This window comes from Topomyia yanbarensis, chromosome 3 (assembly GCF_030247195.1).
Source record: "Topomyia yanbarensis strain Yona2022 chromosome 3, ASM3024719v1, whole genome shotgun sequence".
In the NCBI taxonomy this organism is placed as follows: Eukaryota; Metazoa; Arthropoda; class Insecta; order Diptera; family Culicidae; genus Topomyia; species Topomyia yanbarensis.
The window spans coordinates 377,602,702-377,626,616 of record NC_080672.1 but is presented as its reverse complement, the minus strand read 5'-3'; the positions used below and the strand labels follow the sequence as shown (position 1 = coordinate 377,626,616).

Here is a 23,915-nt window from a genome sequence, read left to right as displayed (position 1 = left end):
ACATATTAAAACTTTAAATAGAATAAGCAAGAAATACAGCCGAGGGTAGAGGCATTTAACAAGGTTAGGATAAATAGGTAAGAGGAGGAGAGGACCCAAGTTGTGGAGGATCGTATTCAGCTATTTCCAATATATGCAAAGAGATGTTACAACATGATAATGCAGCCTGACGCAACAACCATAAAACAATCACTAATACACAATAGAACAGGATAATAGCTGGCAGAATTGTTGCAGGAAACGTGGACAATTGAACATAACGATTACCAACGCTCTCTGATTTACTTAATAGTCGATTGATCCGTTTCAGACCTGGGAGACCCAAGAACAGGCTAGGAAGAATACAGAAGCGCAATCAATGCGAAGTTTTGGATCACTAAAGTCTTAGCACGCATTGTTAGGAATACGAACGCGATTTTTTTCATGCGGATTTTCCAATTGACGCGGTTTTTGCAAAAATATTCTAAGCCCTTTTGAATGCAAAAAACTTAGAAGATTTTCGGAAAGATGAAAGAGACGGGTCTGGAAGACTTCTTATGGGCCGCGCCTCAACAATTTGGGTATTTCCGGAATGGTCTTGACGAGTGGGTGCCAGAAATATATTTTGACGCCATTTTGAAATTCAAGATATCAACATTCGGCTCAAGATGAATTTTTCAATTGAAGCGGTATATCCCGCATAAAAAAACATGGCTAATCTTCCAAAACTTCCTCGAATATTAGATCTTATCATAAACCAGCGATCCGCAAAACTTCCAAAAATATTCTAAGCCTTTTGCTGTGGGCTTTTACGCGGATTTTCCAATTAACGCAGTTTTTTACGCGGATTTTCCAAATAACGCGGTTTTTCCGTGCGATTTTTTTACGTGGTACGTATCCCCCGCGTAAAAACAAACGGCTGTTTGAAGTTCAAATTGCTGTAGCTCAGGGCAAAAGTAAATCACTCTCAATGGCCGGCTATCCCGAATTTAAACACAAGAGAACATAACTAAGTATCTTTTTGCTTTGAGTATTCATATAATCAAAGACTAATCATCCCACTTCATAGAAACATATTCATTTCGTGGTCGTATTGCCTGCTTGTGGCGAATTCTAGACCTATACCTATCCTTCAATCCAACTCCGTAATACCTATGGAAGTGCCAACGAGTCGGTGGCCTTCCTTAAGTACGTGTTACATCAACATTTCATGCCCTATCCTAAGTATCGTTGAAGATGGCCGTGTCAAGCAATGACGATTCTAATGCTCTAGGTTTACTGAACTCAAAACGTGCCATTTGAGCCAATATATTCTGAACTCTGCTAGCGCGTATACCATACTATTTGATGCAAAAATAAAATTGTATACCACACCCCAGACAAACATTCTCTTATATATGTGATATCCAGAACACGTCGACCGTTTCGACACCATTCCAAACCAGTTTTGCCTTACCAAGCCCTAATGCGGGTGGCGTCGTGAAAATTTTCGAATAGGAGATGACAACAGCTTAAAGCTACAAATGTGTATATTTATTTTAAAAGTTAACATGCCTAACATAAGATTTTCGATTAATTCGAGTAAAAATACAAATATGCCCTTGCAGGAATGGTTTCAAATAAAAAAATCGATTTAGTGCACCTGGTAGAAAGATGAGACATTTCTTAAACACACCTCTATTTGCTGGTGCAATAGTCCACAAAACTCATACATAGTACCTACGCATTCAACCAGAAAAGCGGTGACCACAGTTTCGAGAACAACAAACAAAAATTATAATAAATATACCAAATAAATATAAATAATGAAATTAACAACGTGAAGAAAATAAACGAAATTAAACAATTGAAAACTGAATAAATTGACAACATTAAGAAAATGAGTAAAGAAATATGGTTTTATGCAATGACAACAATAATCAAATTCATAAAGTGAGTAGCATGAGCAATATAAAGCAAATTATTAAAATTAAGAAAGCGAATAAAATATTGCCTGATTAAAGTGGAAATGGATAAAATAAATAAAATTGTGAGGGACGGGCATGGCGTGGTTGGTAAATCGATTGCCTTGTACGCAGCTCACCTGGGTTCGATTCCAAGAAATTTTTCTAAAACAGATTTTTCTAACCCGAAAAGATGCGAATGATTCTAAAGTTAAAACCTCTACAATTGAAATAAAAAAAATTAAATTGTTAAAATAAATTAAATAAAATAAATAGCTTTTCAAGATGGTTTCTATGTGTTGGAATAGTAGAATTATATAACAACATCACAACGACTTCAAAAAGCTAGACACAACTTAACATATCACAATAAAAAAGAAACTCGTTTTTTGCAAATTTACTTACGTTTTCTCTCATGTTTGAACTCAGAGTGCCGCGTATTCGGCAGTGATTAGCGTTTCTCCACTTACAGACATGGTACGATTACGAAATATCATATGGTTTTTTATGGTTGAAGTAGATGTGTGAAGTCGTCCCTGTGCTACAATTCAAACGTCGCAAGTTTGAATCCGAAAAATGTAGAAAATATAAAAAAAATCAACACGGTTGTTGTATGCTTTTCAGCGCCCTTCATCCATATACAAAAATGTTACTTTTCCTGTATTTTTTTGCGTATTTTCGCAACGTTGGATAACGCGATGCTACAAAATAAAAATAATTGAATATAGTAAAGGTTGTAGGTCTAGTCAAATACAACACGAAACCACGTTTGATGAATTTAATATACCATCAAAATCTTGATTTATAGAAAAAAAAACAATTTTTCGGAACTTTTGGCACAATTTTTTTTTGCGTGGTCTTTTTCTAACTGGTTTTAAATTTTTAAATGTTTTGGAAAGAAAGAGAAATGACCTTTCAACGATATGCTATGTTTTGTTAAGAGTACTATGCGGTTTCGGGACAACAATATGAAAATCATCATTATTCTGCTATTTTTTTCAATTAAAATATGAAAATTGCTCAACATTTGATTAGGAAGCGTCATTGTTTTAATAAAAATTTAAAGAAAACATTTAATTTCGGAATTAAATTTTATCCTTAAATTTTTTTAAAACAAATACGTTTTCTAATAAAAATGGTGAGCAATTTTTATATTTTTAATGAAAAAGTAGCAAAATAATGGTAACTTTCATATTGTTGTCTCGAAACCGCATATTATTTTTAACGAAAGAACGTAACACAGCATACCGTTGGAAAGGTAATTTCTTCTTCTTAAAGAAAAACACTCAAAAAAATTTCAATCGGTTGAAAAATGACCGCGTAAAAAAAATTTAATGCCAAAAGTTTCGAAAAATGGTTTTTTTTTGCTATAATTCAAGATTTTGAGGGTATACAACATTTTTCATACATTGTTTTGTGTTACATTTGAAGAGATCTACAGCCAATACTAGGTCTCTTAAAAAGTACAAAATCACTGTAGCACCGTGTAATTAATGTAGGCAATTATTGTTTTTACTCAATGCCCTTCTTTACCGAAAAAATGTTTTAGGCGCATATGCTGTGGATATCGTGTGCCTTGTGAGATTCTGTGGCATATGCATGCGTATACGCATTCTCTAGAATCGCTTTAATGTTAGAAGTTGAAGCGTTCAACATGTATATTGTTGACAGAAATCCTCAATTTCAGTAAATAAGTACGTATATTGTCTCCAGCGTGCCACGTATATGGTGATTTTGTGCATCTAGTACGACATTTTGTAGGTAGATAAAGGTAAATAAAGTAAAATAAATAAATAAAACAAATTAAATAACGTAAACAAAATAAATCGAATAGATAAATAAAATAAACTGAACAAAAGGTTTATATTAACCAAAAAAAAATGAAAGTAAAAAAAAAATAAAATATAACAAATAAAATGAAAAAATAGGATAAACAAATATGGAAATGTGGTCGATTGTCGGCACCTTTTTGTCTTTGGTTCATAACATTTCTACAATTGCATAATATAGAGACATAAGCATACTAAGGTATCTAATAACTGGTGAGGGCATTTAATTTATTCTATTAACAGGACAAATGTTACTGACAATTTCGTAAAATGATCACTTTTTAACATTTAGGAAAATTTGGTCGGCATCCTAACAAAATTTAGTAAAAATGACAGAACATGAATAAAAATGTTGGAGACGCAAAAAATTTTTTTTTTGCATTCTCATTGTGACAAATGTCAAAGTAAGCTCAGATGCCAAATTTCACATCATTTGGACAATTTTAGACTTCCGCCCATTTCGCTTGAAATTTTTTTATAACCCCAACTTCCCGTATTCGGACAAAGGTCAAAAAGGTTCCGTTCGATTCCTGAGATTTGTTCACATTAGAAAAACTGCAAAATATGTATGATTTGCATCACAAAGCAGAAAAATTATGAAAAATAGGAGATTTTGGGGCCAAAATGACTTAGTACCCCACATTCCCCTATTTTTCTCGAAAGATGAATATCTCTTTTCAAAGACTTAGGTCATTTCCTTTTAAAAGAGGTATAAATTATAATTTTCTGATTCCTACTTCAAAAATTATAACATTTAGTATATTTTTCCTCTATATTTTCCCATAGTACCAACTTCAAAAATTTCAAGCAAAGTGGGCGGGAGTCTAAAATTGACCAAATGATCTAAAATTTGGCATCTAAGCTTACTTTGACATTTGTCACAATATGGGAGAATTTAAAAAAAAATTGCAATGCCCTAACGGACAGTATCAGCATTAGGCTACAACTGTTTTGTTTGGAACGATACCTTATTTGTTTCGGTAACTCGTCACAGTACACGAAACAGCTCTCCCTCGTATCAGACAGTTTCTGTAGTTGTATCTTTGATGGCCTCAAGAATTTAATCATTGAACTGAATAATATGAGAAACAATCAATATAGAAGCAGCAATACTCGTATATTCATTGAATGAATAATAAAATGCATCATTCTTTCTTTCATGAGCAGTTCTTCACGGCATATATTTTCTTTTTTTCTATGCACCAAGCATGTATGTAGGAAATTAATCTACGTTAATGTCTTAATATACCAGCTAACATACATTCTCGAAAAAATTATTTGGAGAAAATATGACAAATATTATCACATGATACCCCATATAGATTTTAGTTTTATTATTTTCGAATATTTTCCATTCTAAACATAAAACGAGTTATTGTGATTTTATCAATTTATTGATATGCTAAATTTATAGTACAACTTGTTTTGGAAACAAATTAACTTATATGGACTCTTTTACATTAAAATTGATGCTGCCCCTGATGTACTCTACCAAGTCTAGTAAGGGACCATTAATAAATTACGTAACGCAAAAATTGCCCAAAATTGACCCCCCCTCCCCCTATGTAACAAATTGTCACAAATTTTTCCATCCCCCCTCCCCTGTTACGTAACAAATTCCAAGAAAAAATTTTTTTTCTTCGATGAAAACATGTTACGTAACCATCTAGTTAACACCCCCTCCCCCCTATGTCACAACTTGTCGTACCCCCTCCCCCCCTAAAAGCGTTACGTAATTTATGAATGGTCCCTAAGAGGCTCTGAAATACCAAAAATCATCAATTTACACCATCGTGAAATTGAACAAAAACTAAAACTTACGTTGAAAAATTTACCAGATTGAAATTCATTTCACTTCTTCCATGTTCACTTCTGCTAGTTCACACAGGAAATTCACTTTCACGATTCATTATCGCATCACTTAAGGGTCATGTGTAAATCCGATAGGCTCTACAGGATGTCAGATGTGGTTTACGGGAACCACGTGATGTCTTTCAAAATTTATTGGTGAAATTTATTCATTTACGTGAATAATTACTTAAAATCAAGGTGGTTTATTTGTTGAATGTAATTCTACAACATCCAAAAAATCAAACATACAGGCTCGTACCACCCGAGTCCATCACTGCCGAATAATAAGTCCCTCTAAGTGATATATAATAATTTATGCCAATCGTCCATTATGCCTAACGTCCATTATGTCTAACATATATTATGGTTATCGTCCATTATGCGTAACATCTTAATGCCTAACGCCCACTATGCCTAACGTACGAATGCCAAACGTCCGTATGCCTAACGTATTTATGCCTAATGGAATACACCCAAAACATACACATTGATATTTATTCGGATCAAAGGAAGGTAATCCGCGAAGTATTCCTAAAATTTCCATAGAGCTGACGCAGGAATATTCAGTCGTGAAATCTCGAAAGTTTCCCCAAATTACCTCAGAGTTGTGATTTTCTGTCTAAAACAACGTTACTAGCGAAAAGTCATTTGTGAAGTGCTATCCCATCTACATGCCCGCCCATCTGGTTGAGATCGACGGTGTAACCACCAATTCCGGTTTGTTCTTCTGAAGTACGGCGTTGGCTGTTTCAAGGACTTGGGTCGGAATTCTGAGCGGATCCGTCTGGCTTGACTTCGCAAACATATGTAGTGCCCAATGGTGATTTCGAATAAGTAGCATCGAAACAATGCATCGTTGTTGTCACAAGTTGTTGCCGATCACGACAAGCGTGCTGCAGGATACTACTTTTGAACACACTTGGTGTTATTTTTCCAAAAATATATTGGGTAAAATTTTGCTGTTTTTTGGCAAAGTTGGTTGTGAGGTAGATAAGTAGACCCCATATAGATCAGCACTCTCCCTTGACATTGTATACTGCTCTAAACAAGGTTTTGAGCTATTATTAGGCATTTCTAAGTAAGCAAGTAAGCTTGTCCTCCTCGGTAACAGATGCCAGGTGGTAGGATACTTTAATTTTTTATATCGAATGCTTCAGGCATACATATATGGAACTGCCATCTGAACCAATATATTCAGGAAACATAAATTGACACAAACATGACGCATTTATGGTTTCGATTCATTTTTTATTAAAACTGCAGCCAATGAAATAAAAAAATAATTTTAATTTCTATACATTTGGATTGAAATATATACAATAATGTTACGCATCAGTAATAACTAACCACAACTGGAGCCTCGTAAGAAGGCTGCGAAAATGCCCACGGTTGTCTGAAAAAAGCAGGTTTTCCGTAGTACTCCGAGGTTCGTTGTCTTTGGTGTGGTCTAAGTGGGATCACGGTTGGTTCCGGCACTCGCAACTGTTGTTGATACAGTACCTGTTGAGGTTGCCGTGGAAGCTGCTGAATCCTTGTTGGAGGCGAAGCTGCTGGTGGTGGTGGTGGTGGAATCGATTGTGGAGGTTTCTGCTGCTGGTTTTGACTAAGGAACAAGTCACTGTGGTGTGAACTACCTGGGAATGGAGGCTCTTCAGTTGAACTCTCCTGAAAACGATGGATGGTAGCTGATGACTGATACGATACTGCTCCCGGGCGTCGCTGGAGCAATCTGGTGATGAGCTGACAACTTTGATCGGATGCTACATTTTCAGGAGAGTACGGTAAACTGTTGACACCAGCTATCAATTGATTGGTAACTTGTTGAGACTGCTGCATGTGGATTTTCAACCAGGTTTGAAAATTTTCGGGTCGCCTGTACATGTATCCCGGACCTAAATCGTTACTGCTAGACGCCGGCTGAGTTGAGGTGGACGGTAGTATTCTCGGGCTATCAGTAGTTGGAAGCTCTTCTTTAACCGTAGTTTGATCATCTATCGAATCGATCTGATTTCCAATGGTCGTACTAGATACAGTTGTGGTCGTACTAGGAACGGTTGTAGTAGTACTGATATTGGTAGGTGTTCCCCAGGCCTTTGGGACTCTCCCCGACAACCATAATTGGAAATCTTCCTCGTTTAGATCAAAAATATCTTGAGCACTTACCGTGCTAGTTTCATTATTAGATTCAGGTGTTTGACCCAAAACATGGGGCAATACAGTCACGATTGCACAAAATGTCACCTATAATAATGAAGCACATATGAATGATTCGCTTTGTTCCAGCGTACAAACACCAACTATTCGAAACATTTTTCCTTCTTCAAACTAATCCTGTTGTCGTTCCACTGGTTATTGACTGCAACAGACTCACGGCGAAAATGTCTCAACTCTGCGTATATATACCTTCTCCAAGGTCAGACCGTTATCGTCATCTGTATACGAACCGATTTGACATTATAAAACGAAATACACAAACGCCTGTCAACCGCTGCTGCCATGTTTTTCCCCCGGATCGAGTTCTTAGTCTTGCTGCTTATTTTTAGTTTCCTAGCAGAGCTGGACTTGATTCGCCAGCACGGTCCGAGATGCATCTCCGTTGGCTAGAATAACATCACTTTTTCCAGCGACCAGCTCGGATATCCATCCACCAACGGCAGCAAAGGCCGGTTGTCTTCCTTGTTCGCCCGCGAGATCACATTTAAAGTGGCCATCCTTGGGATAGGCCAATTTAAAGAGCATCGCGAAACAATTCGCCTTGCCAAAAGTGAAAGTATTGCGTTTAACCCTGCACCAGACACGGATAAACCTACGAAAGGGGAATGATCGATCGGTCGGTAATACAAGATGAGCAATTGTGTCGTAATTTTATTTTGACCTGGGGTAATGGTTGACTGAAATTCGAACCGAGAAGCACGAGCAATAATTGCAAAGATTGAACACACCGACTGTGCAACAAGGCTCTTTGCCACATGAGAGTTAAGTTGAACTCGACTGGAAAACTTCAACGAGACGCACGCGACAAAAGCTACTAGGGCGATTAGACTAATTATACACTGTTAGGGACATCGCACTATTTGGTGTATTACTCGGTCTACAAGCAATGGAATGCTTATAAATTAGCACCAATATCTGCTTGGCTTCTAAGAAACAGTTTAATAACAAAACTACGAAACATACTAGCGAAGAAAAGTTTGAATTGAGTATGTTCGAGATGGGTGCTGGTTCACCGGATCGTGGTAGAAAAAAAAAGTGAACTATATCGGTGGTGATATCGTGGTTAGTGAACACTCGCTTCGTTACTGTGACTAATATAAAAAGTACTCCATACGTTTATTTTCCGCGATAGACAAATGCGATGTATTACGTTTTAATGGTTTTATTCGACTGACTCTCCCTGTCCTATTAAACCTAGGTCAGAGCGATGAGAGCTAAAGGGAATCAAAATCTCCTCTGCTTTGTGATATGCAAAACGAGAGCGATAGATCAAATCTCTGGGTAATTAATTTAAGGTAGACTAACAAATTGCGGCGTGCGCGTAGACATACCGCCCACCATTGAAATTTCAGTTTCAATTCAGCCTAACTCTTTTTGATGGTGTTGTCTAATTCTATCTACTCTAACTATAACTGAACAACTCAAAATTCAAATTTATTCTGATGAGATATTATTCGGATCTAGATGCAATTCCTCGACCAACGGTTGTGGGTAGATAGGTCGGATTTAACTATCGGCTGTGGGATGGCCAATCGGTGTGCTTCCATTGCTGGACGCCGGTATGATGTTAAAGCTGCTACACATTTTCGACCGACGGCTGGGGGCTGATAGGTTTGATGTGTTGAACCTTCCTCTCCTCCACTGACGTCGAGCGTATAGGTCTGACAACAAACAGCAACTTTAGGTCGGGAAACATTTGGTCCAGAAAATTTATGGAAACTTAATACTTAACTTGTGAGAGGACCATAAGGCCCCCTCCAATCCAACATTGCCTGGTTTTCTGGGACCTCGAACAACTGGAACTAGACTATCTCGTTATGAGGTTGCTGGTTGTCTTGAATCGGCAATACGCAAATACGTGTAATTGCCCGTTGATAAATGCCGTCCTTGGTGCGGATGTTGACTACACGGACGTGTCCGTCGGGTCCGGGTGTTGAGTCCACTATTCGTCCGAAACGCCACTTCATTGGTGGCAAATGGTCGTCTTTGACTAGCACCATCGTGCCAATGTGGACGTCGTTTCGTTCGTGTGTCCATCGAGTCCGCTGCTGAAGGCCTGACAGGTATTCACTTGACCACCGCTTCCAGAGGCGACGGACGAATTCTTGAATTGTCTGCCACTGCGACAAACGATTGGTAGGGATTTCTTCGTAAGACGGTTCCACTATAGCAGTCAGTGGACGGTGTACTAAAAAATGTCCTGGCGTTAAAACATCCAAGTCTTCCGGATCATTGCTGAGTTGCGTGAGAGGCCTAGAGTTTAGGCAAGCCTCAACTTGCGTTAAAACAGTCTGCATCTGTTCGTTGGTCACCAGGGCATTCTTTAGTGTGCGATAGAGATGCGTCTTCAGGGATTTGACCGCAGCCTCCCAAATACCACCGAAATGTGGCGAACGTGGTGGAATGAATCTGAACTGAATGCCTTCGTCCGAACACAGTCGAACAATTTGATCTCGGTTCTGTTGGGTGTGAAAGAGCTGCAAAAACTCGTTCAAGGTTCGTCTGGCTCCGATAAAGTTGGTCGCATTGTCGCTAAATATGGTCTGAGGGACGCCACGTCTGGCTGCGAACCGTTTCAGTGAAGCGATGAAAGAATCGGTGGAGAGATCTCCAACGACTTCTAGATGCACGGCCTTAGTTGACATGCAGACAAACACTGCAACAAAGCATTTTTGTGGAGCAGCCTTCCGATGCAATGGCCGCAGGTGAAATGGGCCACAAAAGTCTACTCCCGTATTGAGGAATGGGAAGGTTGGCGATACGCGGACTGAGGGTAGGTCTGCCATTATTTGCTCCGAAAGATTTGGTTTACAGCGAAAGCAATTCAGGCAACGATGAGTTACGGTGCGAGCAAGATTACGAAGTCTAGTAGGCCAAAATTTCGATCGCACTGCTGCCATCAGCAGCTGAGGTCCTGCGTGCAAAAACTTAACATGATAGTGTCGTACTATCAGCAGCGTCAAAGGATGTTTACTGTCAAGAATCATCGGTTGTTTTTGGCTATATGGAATTGGAGCATTGTTTAGGCGGCCTCGAGCTCGTAGTATACCGTTGACGAGAATTGGGGACAGCGATTTGAGCTTTGAAGTTGGTTTCACTTGGCCCGACGATTTTATGCTTCCAATGTCATTAGGGAATGATTCCTGCTGTGATACTCGTACGAGGTTTTGGAGAGCCATCTCCAGCTCTACTGTGGTGAGTAGTCCATTCTGGCGGGATCTTCTGTCCTTTTCTCTGGCGTTAGAGATGAAACGACGAATATAACCTACTATACGAACGAGGTCGGTCAATGATGATTTCAGCTTGAAGATGCTCAAGGCTTCGTGCACAATTGGTAGCGAGGTTGCGGGTTTCTCCTCTAGTTGATCTGCGTCGAAGATACAGTCGGATGTCCGAACAATATTTGGCCAGAATCTTTTCGGTTGGTTCAGCCACGCCGGACCTTGCCACCAAATGTCGAAATCGACTAGTAGTGCTGCACTCATACCACGTGAAATAGCATCGGCTGGATTTTCGATCCCCGCCACGTGACCCCAGGTTCCGGGTGTAGTGGTCTGTTGGATTTCGGCTACTCGGTTAGCCACAAACTTTTTCCATCGGTTGGGTGATGCGGCTAGCCAATGGACGACTATCATTGAATCCGTCCAGAAGAAAGCACGAGTGGAAGCTGGAAAACTGCTCTTCACTTTGTCATACAAATGGCTGAGCAGTAATGCCGATGAAAGTTCCAGGCGAGGTAAAGAGATTCTTTGTTGGCCCTTTCCAGTGTTTGCGGGAGCTACCTTCGATTTAGCGGTTAACAAATTTACCGAAGTCGATCCTGTAGCGGTTACAGTCCGAACGTATAGACAGGCACCGTAAGCGCGCTCGGATGCATCGCAAAACCCATGCAGTTCGATGGTTGCTGGGTCCGCGTAAGAGACCGCCCACCGTGGAATTGAGAATGTCCGTAATACCTCCAAATCATCGCGAAATTCCTTCCAGGTATCTTGAAGTGTATCGGTTAATGGCTGGTCCCAGGAAAGCTTGGACAACCACAACTCCTGCATAAACAGTTTGGAACGCAGCACTGTAGGCCCCACCAGACCGAGGGGGTCGAATAGACGCGCTGCATCGGACAGCACCAGCCGTTTGGTGATAGGCGAGTCCATGGTCCACCTTGGTACCTGAAAGCGAAAGACGTCCTCGTCAGGTTGCCACAGAAGCCCTAGTGTTTTGACGGATGATGACGATGAATCCAGTTCCAGCACATTTCGGTCATCTCGCAATTCTGTTGGAATGTTGTTTAAAATGACGGGGTTGTTCGATGCCCACTTGTGCAATTTGAAACCGGCCGATTGCAGCAGACCGATCAGCTCGTTGCATAAATCAACTCCTTCTTCTTCTGTCGTGACCCCACAGAGCAAATCATCAATATAAAAATCCTTGACCAGAACTTTGGCTGCCTTTGGGTATTGCGATTTCCCGTCTTCAGCGAGTTGTTGCAAACAGCGGGTTGCGAGGAACGGTGCCGATGCTGTACCGTAGGTTACGGTCAATAATTCGAATGCTCGAACTGTTTCGTCCGCGGAATCACGCCACAAGATACGTTGCAAGTGTCGATCGGATGGATGTATCCACACTTGCCGATACATTTTCTCCAGATCAGCTACAATAGCGAAACGTTGAAGCCGAAATCGGAGAAGCATACTGTATAGGTCGTCTTGTACGACCGGCCCAACCAATAAAGTGTCGTTCAGGGACAATCCAGTGTCACTAGCACACGAAGCGTCGAAAACGACTCGTAGTTTCGTTGTCACGCTGTCCGGTCGTTCAATACAGTGATGAGGCATGTAGTAGGGTTTTTTCCCAGGTGGAAGGGAATCGGTTGTGGGGTCGATTTGTACCATATGCCCAAGTGCAATGTACTCGTGAATGAACGCTGTATACGCTTTCAGAAGAGCCGGCTTTATTAGCAGCCGTCTTTCCAACGACAAATAACGTCGCAAAGCCGTAGCATAAGATTCTCCAAGGCTAGTGAGAAGGGTTTCCCTTTTGGGCAGTGATACGACGAAGCGTCCGTTTGAATCTCGGTATGTTGTTTCCGAGAAATACGACTCACACTGGCGTTCCTCCGTCGAAAGTGTGTTGTCGGACCGACAGGATTCGAGGTCCCAAAATCTTGCCATTTGCATTTCGAGATCGGCGTTACTACATACCAGCATGGTAGCAAGTGGTTGGCTGGGGGATGTGTCACATTTCCCGGAAACAATCCAGCCAAAAACGGTTTCCTTGAGAATCGGCAAGTTTGGACCGAGTTCAACGAAACCATCCGAAAGTAAACGATAGTACACCTCTGCTCCAATTATAGCGTCAATTCGATTGGGCTCGTGGAAATTTGGATCAGCTAGATGCACCGATGTAGGAATCTTCCAATCTGCGACTGGTGCACGGTTTGAAGGAAGGATGGGTTTGAGTTCAGAAAGAATGTGAAATTTTAAATCGATGCAATAATCTGTGCAACGGGAAAATACTCTTGCCGTTGCGGATTGTTTGGAATTAGCGAGAGCGGGTCCAACCCCTTGGAACGAAAGAGGATCATCTCGTCGATGAAGATCGAGTTTTTGTGCTAGACGTTCACTAAGTAAATTTCGTTCGGAACAGCAGTCCAAAAGAGCTCGTGCCAGATGAGTATTTCCGTGCAAATCTGCAATTCGGACTACTGCCGTTGAGAGGAATACTACGTTACTGGTAGCGGACGAACTTGCAGGAAGGGCAACAGGCGAGCGGCTAGCAGAGGCATTGGGTTGGGTAGGAGTTTGTGGAGGTTGTAACGAAGCAGCACAAGTTTGCATTGGCGGTTCTGCTATCTTTGCCGGAGGGTTGGATTGAATCTGCACTGCGGAGACGTGTTGCGATGGAATCGTTTCTTGATTTTGGCTCGATGCGCCATTGGGTGATCGCAAATGTAGCATCGTGTGATGCCTCTGACCACAAACTCGACATGCTGAGCTCGGACAAGCCCGGACCAAATGGGAAGAGGAAAGGCAATTTAGACAAAGACCAGCCTTCTTTACTGCTTCAAGTCTTTGGACAGGATTCATTTTGTTGAAGGATTCGCATTTGAAAGGAGAATGTGACGGTTTTTGGCAGAGTGGACATGATCGCTTTGAAGAGGTAATTGTCGTTAGCGTGGATTCAATCCTTTGTTTCGTTGGGAGCTTCAACGAATCGTGACGTTGGTCTTGTGCCCGATGTTTGATAGTCGCAAGCGGCTGAAGCGTAGCGAGATGCTCACGCAGAAATTTAACTAGTTCTTCATAATTCGGTGTCTCGCGAGATTTGTGACATCGTTCCCAATGCCTTTGAGTATCTGCATCCAAACGTTTATACAGCAAATGCGCGAGTAAGTGGGACCATCCATTGGTTGGAAGACCAAGTTTCTTCAACTGAAGCAGATTGCGTTCGTACGAGTCGATGAGTGTCACTAAAGTATCATACGATTCCTTCCTCATCGGTTCAGCATCGAGAAATCCGTCCATCAAAGTGCGGGCGATGATCTTCTTATTTTCGAAGCGTTCCTGTAGCATGGTCCAAGCCACCTCGTAATTTGCGGCTGTTACCTCGATAGATTCCACAAGCGTTCTGGCATCTTTAGATAGCACCGTCAAAAGGTAGTGAAACTTCTCAATCGCCGTGAGGGAAGCGTCCTTTTCGATCATGCTTTGAAACGAATCCCGGAAGCTCAACCAATCTTTCACACTACCGTCAAAGGAAGGAATTTTGAACACTGGAAGGTGAATTCGGGAAGCAATTGATTGGCCGGGCGGAGTGGGGACAGTGGATGAGGACGAGGCTGCAGCAGTCGGTGGGGACTGACGAGAAACGAGAAAATCTTTAATGTCAAAATACCTGTTTTCGAGATCCAATCGAGACTTTTTGTTTGACGCTTCAACATCCAACTTCACTTGCTTTTCCTTAGCGTCCGACGGGTCAGTAGTCAACGCCAAATCTTGTTCCTGTCGTACTTCCATTTTCGCCCGATTTATGCGATACTCCGAGAAAACAGATTCTAGTCGTTCCAAACGTGAATTGATTTTGGATTTGTCCCTTGCTTCATTGTACTTATCTACAAACGATTCGAGATTAGATAGCGAATCAATGAGACCACGCTCGATTTTGGTTAGCTCCCGCAATGACGCCATTTCAACCAGAACAATAGCCAAGCTATTAAACCGCCACAAAAGCTATGTAGTCTTCACCGCGTCGATTGTTGTACTTTATATAATTGATTGTGTACTCACGCTACCAGCCTATTGTTCGCCAACCCAAGCCACGCCGAAATACCCGTGCACTGGAGGATGAAATGAGCAGTTGATGCTCCCGTTGATAGCTCCGTGTTCTGGTCCCAGAATCCAACTTTGGCGTCGACTCGATGGTGGTAACGTTGATCCAAATAGCTAAATTGCTAGCGATGGCGTCGTATCACCGTGGCACTCGATTTGCGCCGTGCTTTATCACACTTTTTAATTCGCCTATTTTCGGCCACTATTTTCACAATCCGGTCCTTCGAAGGACCATTAATGTTCGAGATGGGTGCTGGTTCACCGGATCGTGGTAGAAAAAAAAAGTGAACTATATCGGTGGTGATATCGTGGTTAGTGAACACTCGCTTCGTTACTGTGACTAATATAAAAAGTACTCCATACGTTTATTTTCCGCGATAGACAAATGCGATGTATTACGTTTTAATGGTTTTATTCGACTGACTCTCCCTGTCCTATTAAACCTAGGTCAGAGCGATGAGAGCTAAAGGGAATCAAAATCTCCTCTGCTTTGTGATATGCAAAACGAGAGCGATAGATCAAATCTCTGGGTAATTAATTTAAGGTAGACTAACAAATTGCGGCGTGCGCGTAGACAGAGTACTTCAAATAACAAGTTCAAATGTAAACGTTGGGTGAAAATCAGCGCAAAGCCCTATAGGAAATATGAGTTAGTTCAGATATTTTCAACCGTAGCACATTCATCGGAGGGGTGCTTTCCGTGAATACACTGAGATAATCTATATTCGTAAATCTACTACAAATAGGTTTCGTACAATCACTTCTGATAAATATACGATTTGTTGTATAGATGAAGTTTTTATTTAAATTAGTTGTTCGTGAACTCAATTTCCACCAAATTATTTCAAATCTATTTCAAAAATCGTACAAATTGTTTGATGAAAATCGCAAATAACATCGTTAGTAATATATACGAGTAATCTTCAGAATTATATATTTTTTTATTTCATCAAAAAATTTGTAAAATTCACGAAATTGTTATCAACCCACGAAACTCATTTTGCGAGTAACCCGTAATAAAAATAAAAGTAACTTGATTAGAATATCAATTTTTGTCTACCCCCACTTTTATCAGCTTTTTGACCCGATTTTGTCAGCCTCATATGAAACTTGATAGTTGGTAGTTTTATGGGCTCTATCAGATAAACCAAGTTGAATTCGAGTAAATCCTTTCTTGAGCATATTTTTCTTATCTTAGAGAACCGAAATACGCAAAAATAAACTTTTTTTTTAATTTAACGCTGCCAAATCCTCAGGGAAATTTAAACTAAATAATCAGAAAGGGATATGAGGCTATATCTAGGGCCTAAGGAAGAATATTTTAAGAGCTTTGGTTTATTAAAAAGTAAGAAAAAAATATGTCCCTATTGACGAATTTCGCACTAAATCGTATTCAGAGTTGGCAGTACCCTCTTAGATTTTAATGAAACTTTCTGTACATGAAGACTTTGTCACAAAGAGCCACTTTGCATATTTTGTTTTTTTTTCGAAAATGATGTAGACTGTTTTTTGAAAAAGATCAATCTTTTCTTACATTTTTTTTCAAATAGCTCTGTTTAAAAATGACAAATCCTACAAAAAATGTTGTCGGAGTAATTTTTACAAAATTAGTCAAATTTTTGAATAAAAATATTGAAAAAATTCTTCATCGGCTACTACACTGAACAAAATCGATTTTAAATATTCGATTTACAGAAAAACCCCATCTTTGATTTGGATGAAATTTTGTTCCAAGGTAGGTAATTATGTTCCATACCTACCGTCAGAAATTCAAGTTGGGCACTTTGAAGGAAAAAAGTTTTTTTAAAAAAATTCTCCTTGTCCAAACTGAATTAATTTTTTCAGTGTATTTTTATTCAGGGTCCATAGCGCAGAGACCAGAACCCAAAATCCCGAGGAGAGATGTCAGACTCCAGGTTCCATAGCCCAGAGCCCCGAATCCAGATTCGCGAGTCCTTAACCCAAAATACTGAGGCGAATCTAGAATCCAAAATTCAAAGTTCAGTGTCGAGAGTGTAGAGTCCAGAGTCCATAGCGCAGCGATCAGAACCCAGAGTTCCGGAGGCAAAGCTCAGAGTCCATAATACAGAGTTCCGAGTGCAGAGCGCAGAGCCCAGAGTTCAGATGCCAAAGTCCAAAACCTAGAGTCCAAAGACCAGAAACCAGAGTTCTTATTCCAAAATACTGAGCCCTGAGTCTTCAGTAAATAATCCAGAGCCCAAATTCCAGAGCCCCTAACGCAAAATAATGAGCCCAGAGTTTAGAGTCCAGATTCCAGAGCTCAGAATCCAGAGTCCTTAGTTCAAAATAGTGAGCCCAGTGTCAAATGCCGAATTCAGAGCCCAGAGTTCAGAGCACAGAGCCCAGAAACCAGAATCCAGAGTCCCGAGGAGAGAGCCCAAAGTCCAGAATCCAGAGACCCGAGTGCACAGCCTAAAGTTCTCGAGTGCAGATTCCAGAGTCCCGACTGCAGATTCCAGAGTTTAGAGTTTGGAATCCAGAGTCCAGAATCAAGACCCCAGAGACCATAGTTCAGAGTTCATAGCACAGAATATCGAGGCCAGAACCCGGTGTCCAGAATCCAGCGTGAAGAGTGCAGAGTTCACAGCCTAGAATCTAGACTGACTGGGTATTTTCGGAATAATATTGACGAGTAGGTGCCAGAAATTTATGTCTAACGCCATCTTGAAATCCATGATGGCGACTTCCAGATGTAAATTATTACGATTACACTTCGGATTGTTTATCTTTGCACAGCACTTGATACTGTTTAACTTTGATTTATGCAATTGATTCAAAATGATAATTTTACCAGAACTGCTCATCATAACTATTGTTACTAGACTGCTATACGGCCTTAGTTTTAAAGTACTGTTATTTGGCAAAATGAATATTGATGCAGGTAAGGTACAGGTAACCAGCGTAATATGCCAAATGAATACCAAATTCGTTACTGATACATTTTTCATGGATCAGTCATGCAGCAGTTGGGAAATTGGATTCTGAGATGATTATGACTTTCATTGGTTTAGTTTTCGATAAAAATACACTGAAAAAATTAAGTCCAGGAAATTTTTTTTCCAAATAATTTTTTTTCCTTGAAAGTGTTCAACTTAAATTTTTGACGGTAGGTAGGGAACCTGATTACCTATTTTGGAACAAAATTTCATCCAAATCAAAGATAGCATAGCATAGCACGAAAACCTGCACAAATCGTAGATGGAGTTGCAGAATTGAACATATCCATTGTCATGTCAGACCTCGCCACGATCTACAATGACGTAGACCCGCTCAACTCCACACACCTGGCCACGTCCTTACAAGCGTTTCTATTTTATAATAGTCATATCATCTACTTATGGAAAATGCTCGGAACCGAAACAGTTTTCATAGATGACGGAGATATCAAAAGGCGAAAAAAATGTACTGCTAGATACAGGATATTTAAAATATTTGGAAACCTTTTAAAACGGACTCACCGGTACTCAGTATGCGAAGATCCTTTCTATACCCTATGTACCGCCAAAAACAAGTTCCACGTTGCTTCCGGAAGTGTAATGGGCTACACGTCACTCTCTCTATGCAACTCAGTTTGATGACCAGAACGTACATTTCACTTGACTTCGTGCGAATCGTACTTCGATGAAACCGCATTTGGAATTTCAAGTTCTATTATTTATTCAGGAAAACCATAGATGATCCAATCGAAAAATCACAATTGAAAGACGATGACAACTAAATTTTTCATGGAGAGCGAAAATTACTTAAAATATCATCCAAATCAAAGACGGTTTTTACATTCCTTACAAAAGAAATGTATAGGATTCGCTCAAACTTTGAAAACTTTTTCCGAGGCCCGGAGGGCCGAGTCTCATATACCAATCGACTCAGCTCGACAAATTGAGACAATGTCTGTATGTGTGTGTATGTGTGTATGTATGTATGTACAAAATGTCATGTAATTATCTCAGCAATGGCTGAACCGATCTTAATGAAATTAGTTTCAAATGAAAGGCCTAACGTTGCCGTTTGACACTATTACTTTTGATTTTCGATATGTTGTTTACTTTCTGAGATATGGGCGATTTTGTCAAAACACGGCAGGTTTTTCGCAAATAACTTTCAAACAATAGAATTTTGTCCCACAAACTGCACATAAATAGAAAGCTTGTAAAAATACCTTTCTAACAAACTATATATTGTCTAAATCCGTGCACGAGCGGCGGAGATATTGAACATTTTGTATTTTTAGTCCGCGCTTACCAATTTCCCCTAACTAAAAATGAGATTGTTTCATACAGAGTATTGCTTTACTGGTGTTTTAGGGGCAAAACTAAACCGATTTTGTTTTGAATATCGGGGTATGAAAACACATCTACGTGATTCAAGGAATTCGATGTTGAGAACATTTTGTGAATTACCTTTATAATAAATTAACTATTTCTCAAAAATCAATATATAAGTTCACTTCAAAGACAAAATAATGTGTTGATAAAGAAACAGTGAGTTCTAGTATTTATTCCTTGGATTAGGCATTGCGTTCAATTATGAGGTAAATGTTGGATTGTATATCAATACACAGATCAACAAGTAATTCACCTAGTAGTGAGATAAAAGATTTCTCATATAATTATACTCGTGGCGTCACCGAAAGCAACTGTATGTTTGAAGCCCAAAAATCTAACGAAAATTTAACTCTTTTGCAAGATTTAGGTTATACTGGTTATGGCGCAAAAATTACTACTTTCAATATTTATGATAAGAATGTAAGAAATCAATATATCATAATAATATACCTATAAAAATAATGTCACTGCATTAACCATCATTTGCCATTCCTCACACGCCCCCCTCCATCTCTCTCTCCCTCCCCCCCTCTCTCTCTCTCTCTCTCTCTCTCTCTTGCTCTCTCTGTCTCTCTTCTATCGCATCTATCTTACTATTTCTGTATCCATTTCTAAGTTGTGTGATAAGATCTGTCAATCTGAAACTATTATTAATTGTAATTGCGAAGGTTTGAGAAAACAAAACTATTTCTTGTCTGCTGCTACATCAACTCAACTTTAATTCAATTCTATTCAAAGCCACTATAATTAAGGAAATTCATGGCTATATCAGAAAAATATTTGGCTTAACTGGGTAATATGAAAGTTTGACGATGAAAATTTTCAAAAGAGACGTTCCACGTGCGATATTTAAACTATTCGTATCTCTATTGAATTTTGAATGAAATACATGCTCAAAGACTGAAAGCTGAAGCCAGCAGGATTGGACTTGCCATCAACGTTTCGAAAACAAAATACATGAGAGGAAGAGGTTCTAGAGACGACAATGTGAACCTCCCACCCGAGTTCGGATTGACGGTGACGAAATCGAGATGGTCTACGAATTCATGTATTTTGGTTCACTGGTAACCGACGACAATGATAACAGCAGAGAAATTCAGAGACGGATCTTGGCGGGAAATCGTGCCTACTTTGGACTCCGGAGGACGCTCCGGTCGAACAAAATTCGCCGGCGCACGAAGTTGATTATCTACAAGACGCTGATTAGATCGGTAGTCCTCTACGGCCACGAGACCCGGACTATGCTCGTGGAGGACCAACGCGCCCTTGGAGTTTTCGAACGAAAGGTTTTGCGTACCATCTATGGTGGCGTGCAGATGGAAGACGGAACGTGGCGCAGGCGAATGAACCATGAGTTGTATCAGCTGCACATTCGTTGTATTGGTACGAACTTTCATGAAAAATAACGGATCAAAGACCAAAAATATCCACAAATTAGATCCAGGAAAAGAAGTCTCCCAAAGTACCCACTCTCGATGGGGGATGCAACTACAATGTGTCTTCTAACTTTTCGTCGTCCATATGTGGATATACTGAGTAGTTTGAAACATTTTTTTTCACAGTATTGGTCTGTATAGGACTTATTTATCCATATTTCCTGCACGAGAATTCCGAACGAAACAATATGAAAGCTATAAGGATGAATGGAAAGAGACTGCATTGCAATCAACTGAATGCACGGCTTTTATGCTATCGACATAGCCTAGACATTTCACACTATACTCATTCACGAATCGCATTCTCCCTGTCGTTCTTTATTCAAGAGACTTGAAAGCACATGTGAGCTTGTCTCACTTTACTGTATTCAATTGTGCGTTAAAATACTGGACCTGTAAATTCTATTCTGTACATAAATCTTTTTTCGGGAATATGTGACCAAAAAGTAAACTTCGAATTCCAAAGCAAATTGAACATTCCAGGTTCCTGATAACTAATTAAGGTACAACAATAAAGTAGAAACACCAGATAATCTTAAAACGACGCCGTCAAGTAAAGAAGCACGAAAACAAAAAGAATAAAACCAGAAAAAGATGGAAGCCCTAGAAAATCCATTGCATATATATTAGCCTTTTCTCGGAAGATGGGATTTTCAAAAACATTTCAAAACTTTCTGATGCAATGGTTCTCAAATTCGTACAATCCGGTTTATTCATTTTCTTTATTCAAAAATGTTTTCAGCTTCAAATATATGACCATTTCATTTTAATTAATTATTTCATTCAGCATCTTTTTATTCGTTTTGTTCATCTGCGTTCATTTTACTTATTTTATTCGTTTCATTCTTTGGATTCATTCTGATCAGTTTACTCTTTTTGTGCATTTTACTCATATCATTCATTTAACTTATTTTATTCATTGTTTTCATTGCATGCATTTTATTCATTTTTTCCAGTTTATTCATTTTGTTCAGTTTCTTCATTTTAATAATCTGACTACTTTTTCAGTTTTAATCATTCCATCCAAATAATTTATTTGATTCAATTTATTTCTTTATATTAATTTATAACATTTTACCATTGTTCAATTTTTCATTTTAATCAATGCATTTAATTCTGCTCATTTTCTTCTTTTTATTCATTTTATCACTTCAGCTCATTTTGTTTATTTGATTCGTTTGTTTTATTTATGCATTTCATTTATTTTTTACTTTATTCATTTTGTTCATCCATTCTTTTTATTCATTTGATCCATTTCATTAATTTGATTCATTGTATTCACTGGATGAATTAAATCAATTTGATTCATTTAATTCATTTGATCAATTTGATTTATCTGATTTATTTGATTTATTTGATTTATTTGATTTATTTGATTCATGTGATTCATGCGATTCATTTGATTCATTTAATTCATTTGATTCATTGATTCAATTGATTCATTTGATTCATTTGATTCATTTGATTTATTTGATTCATTTGATTCGTTTGATTCATTTGATTCATTTGATTTATTTGATTTATTTGATTCGTGTGATTCATTTGATTCATTTGATTCTTTTGATTCATTTGATTCATTTGATTCATTTGATTCATTTGATTCATTTGATTCGTTTGATTCATTTGATTCATTTGATTCATTTGATTCATTTGATTCATTTGATTCATTTGATTCATTTGATTCATTTGATTCATTTGATTTATTTGATTTATTTGATTCATTTGATTCATTTGATTCATTTGATTCATTTGATTCATTTGATTCATTTGATTCATTTGATTCATTTGATTCATTTGATTCATTTGATTCATTTGATTCATTTGATTCATTTGATTCATTTGATTCATTTGATTCATTTGATTCATTTGATTCATTTGATTCATTTGATTCATTTGATTCATTTGATTCATTTGATTCAATTGATTCATTTGATTCATTTGATTCATTTGATTGATTTGATTGATTTAATTTATTTGATTCATTTGATTCATTTGATTCATTTGATTCATTTGTTTCATTTGATTCATTTGATTCATTTGATTCATTTGATTCATTTGATTCATTTGATTCATTTGATTCATTTGATTCATTTGATTCATTTGATTCATTTGATTCATTTGATTCATTTGATTCATTTGATTCATTTGATTCATTTGATTCATTTGATTCATTTGATTCATTTGATTCATTTGATTCATTTGATTCATTTGATTCATTTGTTTCATTTGATTCATTTGATTCATTTGATTCATTTGATTCATTTGATTCATTTGATTCATTTGATTCATTTGATTCATTTGATTCATTTGATTCATTTGATTCATTTGATTTATCTGATTCATTTTATTCATATCTTTAATTTTATGCATTTCATGTTCAGTCATTCGTTTTATTTCATTCAATTTGTTAGTATGAGTCAATTTATTCTATTAATCTTATAACTATTTCTAAATATAATCTTAATTTTTATGTAATAACCTAATCTAATTTGATTCGTGTATATTATAATTTTGATTTCCATTAATTTTTCTACTCATTTTATGAATTTAAAAACCTATTGTTTCATTTTTTGCTTTACTTTTTTATTTCGGTCGTTTTGTTGATTTCTATTAGTTTATTCGAGATTTTATTCGTGCAAGACTAGAAACTGTTTTCATCCCACCTCTAGTTGGGTGCCTACTTCTCGTGAGTTCTGCAAACTAATCCAATAGTGAAATGTGTAAGAAATGTCTCATCTCACTGCTAGGTGGATTAAATCGGTTTTTAGACTTATTTCGACGTAAAGAATTCGGTTTGGATTTTTCCGAGTATTAAAAAATTAATATTCGAACGCTGTATCCCCTTAATGATGTCCAATTGAGCTAAAATAAGGCGTAGAGTTCTTTTTCGATTTAATAAACATTTTATGTAAAACTTTATGCAAAAGTATAAGATGACCATTTTCCTTGATATCTTTCCTATAGAACCACCCTAGTTCTCCATACAAACTCT

At 38.4% G+C, this 23,915-nt stretch overlaps 2 protein-coding genes across 2 annotated transcripts; both read right to left on the bottom strand.

The window, feature by feature from the left end:
* Positions 1-6,867: 6,867 nt before the first annotated feature.
* Positions 6,868-8,272, bottom strand: LOC131690580 (defective in tip formation protein A-like). The gene is made up of 2 exons (XM_058976474.1): positions 7,901-8,272; positions 6,868-7,843 (listed from the first exon to the last, which is right to left on the bottom strand). The coding sequence occupies exons 1-2, from the start codon at positions 7,910-7,912 to the stop codon at positions 6,935-6,937; spliced, it is 921 nt and encodes a 306-aa protein (XP_058832457.1). The 5' UTR covers positions 7,913-8,272; the 3' UTR covers positions 6,868-6,934.
* A 1,346-nt stretch (positions 8,273-9,618) lies between these two features.
* Positions 9,619-14,517, bottom strand: LOC131688257 (uncharacterized). Its single transcript, XM_058972444.1, has one exon. It carries the CDS (start codon positions 14,515-14,517, stop codon positions 9,619-9,621), a length of 4,899 nt encoding a protein of 1,632 aa, XP_058828427.1.
* Positions 14,518-23,915: the final 9,398 nt, after the last annotated feature.

Coding starts and splice junctions, on each gene's coding strand:
- LOC131688257 (XM_058972444.1), bottom strand. CDS start 14,517: ATGATCGAAAAGGACGCTTCCCTCACGGCGATTGAGAAGTTTCACTAC.